The sequence below is a fragment of the Mesitornis unicolor genome, unplaced genomic scaffold, assembly GCF_000695765.1.
Source record: "Mesitornis unicolor isolate BGI_N332 unplaced genomic scaffold, ASM69576v1 scaffold45139, whole genome shotgun sequence".
NCBI lineage: Eukaryota > Metazoa > Chordata > Aves > Mesitornithiformes > Mesitornithidae > Mesitornis > Mesitornis unicolor.
Genome location: NW_010210189.1, coordinates 1 through 3,004, shown reverse-complemented (window position 1 = coordinate 3,004; position 3,004 = coordinate 1). Strand labels below are relative to the sequence as shown.

General features: G+C 42.8%; 1 protein-coding gene across 1 annotated transcript in view; it reads right to left on the bottom strand.

Annotated features, from left to right (window-relative positions):
• LOC104547424 (aldo-keto reductase family 1 member B10-like) overlaps positions 1 to 2,435 on the bottom strand; it is a gene marked incomplete at its 5' end in the record, with an annotated part of 7,626 nt that extends 5,191 nt beyond the window's left edge. The window contains 3 exons of the mRNA XM_010193099.1: positions 309 to 386; positions 1,097 to 1,213; positions 2,268 to 2,435. Of these exons, the coding sequence (XP_010191401.1) occupies positions 309 to 386; positions 1,097 to 1,213; positions 2,268 to 2,435 (363 nt within the window). The remainder of the gene's footprint in view (positions 1 to 308; positions 387 to 1,096; positions 1,214 to 2,267) is intronic.
• Between the last annotated feature and the right edge of the window lie 569 nt (positions 2,436 to 3,004).

Here is a 3,004-nt window from a genome sequence, read left to right as displayed (position 1 = left end):
GGAAAACTATAAATTCCCAGAGTTGTAGCATTACAGAGGCACAGTAGCAGGAGCACACCCTGAATTCTCTCAGTCCACAAGGACAGCAGGATTGAAGGACAGCCTGCCATGCTGATGCCCAACACTGAAAAGTGTGAGAATTCCCTAACTGTATGAAACACCCAGCAGATTAACAGCCACACCTGGATTAATCTACACTTCAGTTCAACCATTGTGCATATCCAAATATTATTTTAGTGACTGTGCAAACAGATCTCTGCTCCATCTTTAGTGCTGGCACCTGCTCAAAAAAGCAAACATTAACTTACCTCCCATGTGTCCAGAAAATCAGTATCACTGGGGATACTCATACCCTTGTCATCCAGAGGTTGCAGTTCTTCACCAGCCTGGTATTTAAAGATAGATAATACATTGACTTTTTAAAATATTTTAATTTCCAACTGTTTATTAGCACTTCTGACTGAAATTATAGGCAGTAAGTTAGCAGGTTATTTAAACATATTGCATAACTAAAAATGATGCATGTTCACCAGTATTTTCTTTTGAACGATGGCCATATTTTTACAAATCAATCCCTGCATGCAAAGAGTGACTATGCGAGTAACTTCTTGAGAGAATGGAAGAGACACACCTCTGCCTTTATATTCTAGAGTTTTTATTTATTTTACATGGGTGTAGACCAGGGGAAAAAAGCAGCACATTCTTTCTGTGCTGTGCCTCATGTTTCACTGTTGGTTACTCCAGATCAAAACACCTCCAAAACCTGAGCTCTTCACACTGTTCTGGCCCAACAGGTGGCCATGAGCCCAAACTGAACCTTCTGTATTAGTTACAATTTCCATGAAGACCCAGTGGGCTCATTAGCAGTGCTCATGCCCACACTTATTTCTCTCCAACAGACATGGAAAGCCATAACCATGTGCTAAAACATACCATTAACTAGTTAGTGACTGAATGCTTGCTACCACCAGGTTCAGGGAAGAGCCAAATGAACCACAGCATAATCCAGCTGTATAATGAAGATGGTCACAGCATAGATGAGAATACACCATGTTTCTTGCAAGGTAAGAAGAAGAGAAATGTAGAGCACGACTACCTTGAATCCCATTGGAAAGTGCATCAGGTAGAGGTCAAGGTAGTCCAGTTGCAGTGCAGAGAGGCTCTTCTTGAACCCTACCTTGACCAGGGACTTCTCATGAAATGTGTTCCATAACTGTGGGAAGAAACCAAGCCCCACTGTGACTCTACAGCTTCCACAGTCCAGACCAGGGGACAGGAGCTTCTCCCTTGGTGGTCTGGGAAGACAACTCCCTCCCCACGTACCCAGTGCACACTGAATGGACACCAATCCAATGGATGCTGGTATTGTAATGCTGAGGTAGGACAAAGGAGCTACAAATAAGGGAGTCAGTAGTGACGGTAGACAATCAGTATTCCTACTTATGAAGTGTCCCCAAACTAAATGCAACACTGCCAGCAAAGCTATTAGTGTTCCAGATTACCTTTTTTCCAGCCTCAATTTTGAGTCTTGATCAGCTCAGATACCCTCCTTCTATCTCTTTTATCTGGCCACTGTGCCAACTGTTGTCAATTTTACTTCATTTTTGAAACGAAAACTCAAAACATTTAAATAGAAGAACTTGCAATTATTACATTAAAACCTGCTCTTTGCCAAAAACGAAGAGTATGTGGAAAAACTTAGTTACACTCACTGTCTTGTGTTTTTGCTGGTGAAAACCCCAAGTTGTTTTCTAGTTGAAGTGCTCTTACTTTTTTGGTAAAGAGCATTGCTGAGACAAGTGGGTGAGATAAAGGGATGAAGTAAATACATGGAAAATACTTCAGACTGAAGTCTCATACTTTAATTTCAAGAAATTCCCTTTCAGGCTTAGATTTTGTACATGACACCATTTTCAAATATCTTGCACACCAGTAAATAGCACAGCATCTTCTAATATGTCTTGTCTTTTTTTTTTTCCTGATCTTTCTAGGCTGCACGTAAATGAACTTTCAGTATAATTATGTGACTTCACAGACACAAGAGGATTGTTAGATCATTAACAGCCACACTGCCTTTGTTGTTTTGTCAATGGTTCCTTAGACAAAGCACAGTTCAAATTGCAAATAAAGGGTGGAATTTATAGCACACAAGGCAATCATGAAATGAATATTATAGAAGGAAGTAAGGCCTTAGGTTACTTTACAGATGGAACAAGGGTTTCTCTTCAAGAAAAGCTAAGTGCGCCAATAATCCTGCATCCTTGTACCTTAGTGACAATGAAGAGGTCTTCCCGTTTCACAGCCCCCTCCTTGATCTTCTGCTGGACTGCATTCCCTATTTCATGTTCATTCTGATAGAAGTAGGCGCAGTCGAAGAGGCGGTAGCCTGTATCAATAGCAAACTTCACCACCTCTTCCACCTTTCCTGGAGGAGCCTGAAAGCAAACACAACCAAGCCATGAGCTTTGCCACACTCTTCTGTCCTTGTTGCTGCGATAGCTCCGCAAAGTTTCCCTCGCCAGCTGGCTGCGGGAGTTTCTCTGTCACCTGCATTGAAACTCGAGTTTCAACTTCCCAGGCAAACAGTTCTTTTGAAGAGAGCAGAAAAGAGTTGGTTTTTGTGAGACAGTTTAAATCTGCTATTTCCAACAGAATCATGCCTAGCATCATTTCTGATGCTTTATGATGACCTTTATTTACAGTCCATGCTGCTCAAGCACTTTTGCCAGTTTACCTTCCCCAAACCCACCCTCCCTCCCCCCGAGGGGAGTGCCGTGGCGTAGTGTACCCACCGTCACCCTCCGTCCCGGCTGTAGCCGCGGCCAGCGCCAAGCCAGGCAGCCTTTCGCAATCCGCTTTTGCTTCTTTTTTTGTCGCTTCCCTCTTTTGCTTCCCCTCCTCTTTCTTTTGCCACCATCCACCTCCTTCAGCCCCTATTTTATTTTTTGCCTTTTTTCGCTGATTTTAGGTCTCCCAAACCCTTTTCTTCAAGTCCCCCTTCCCC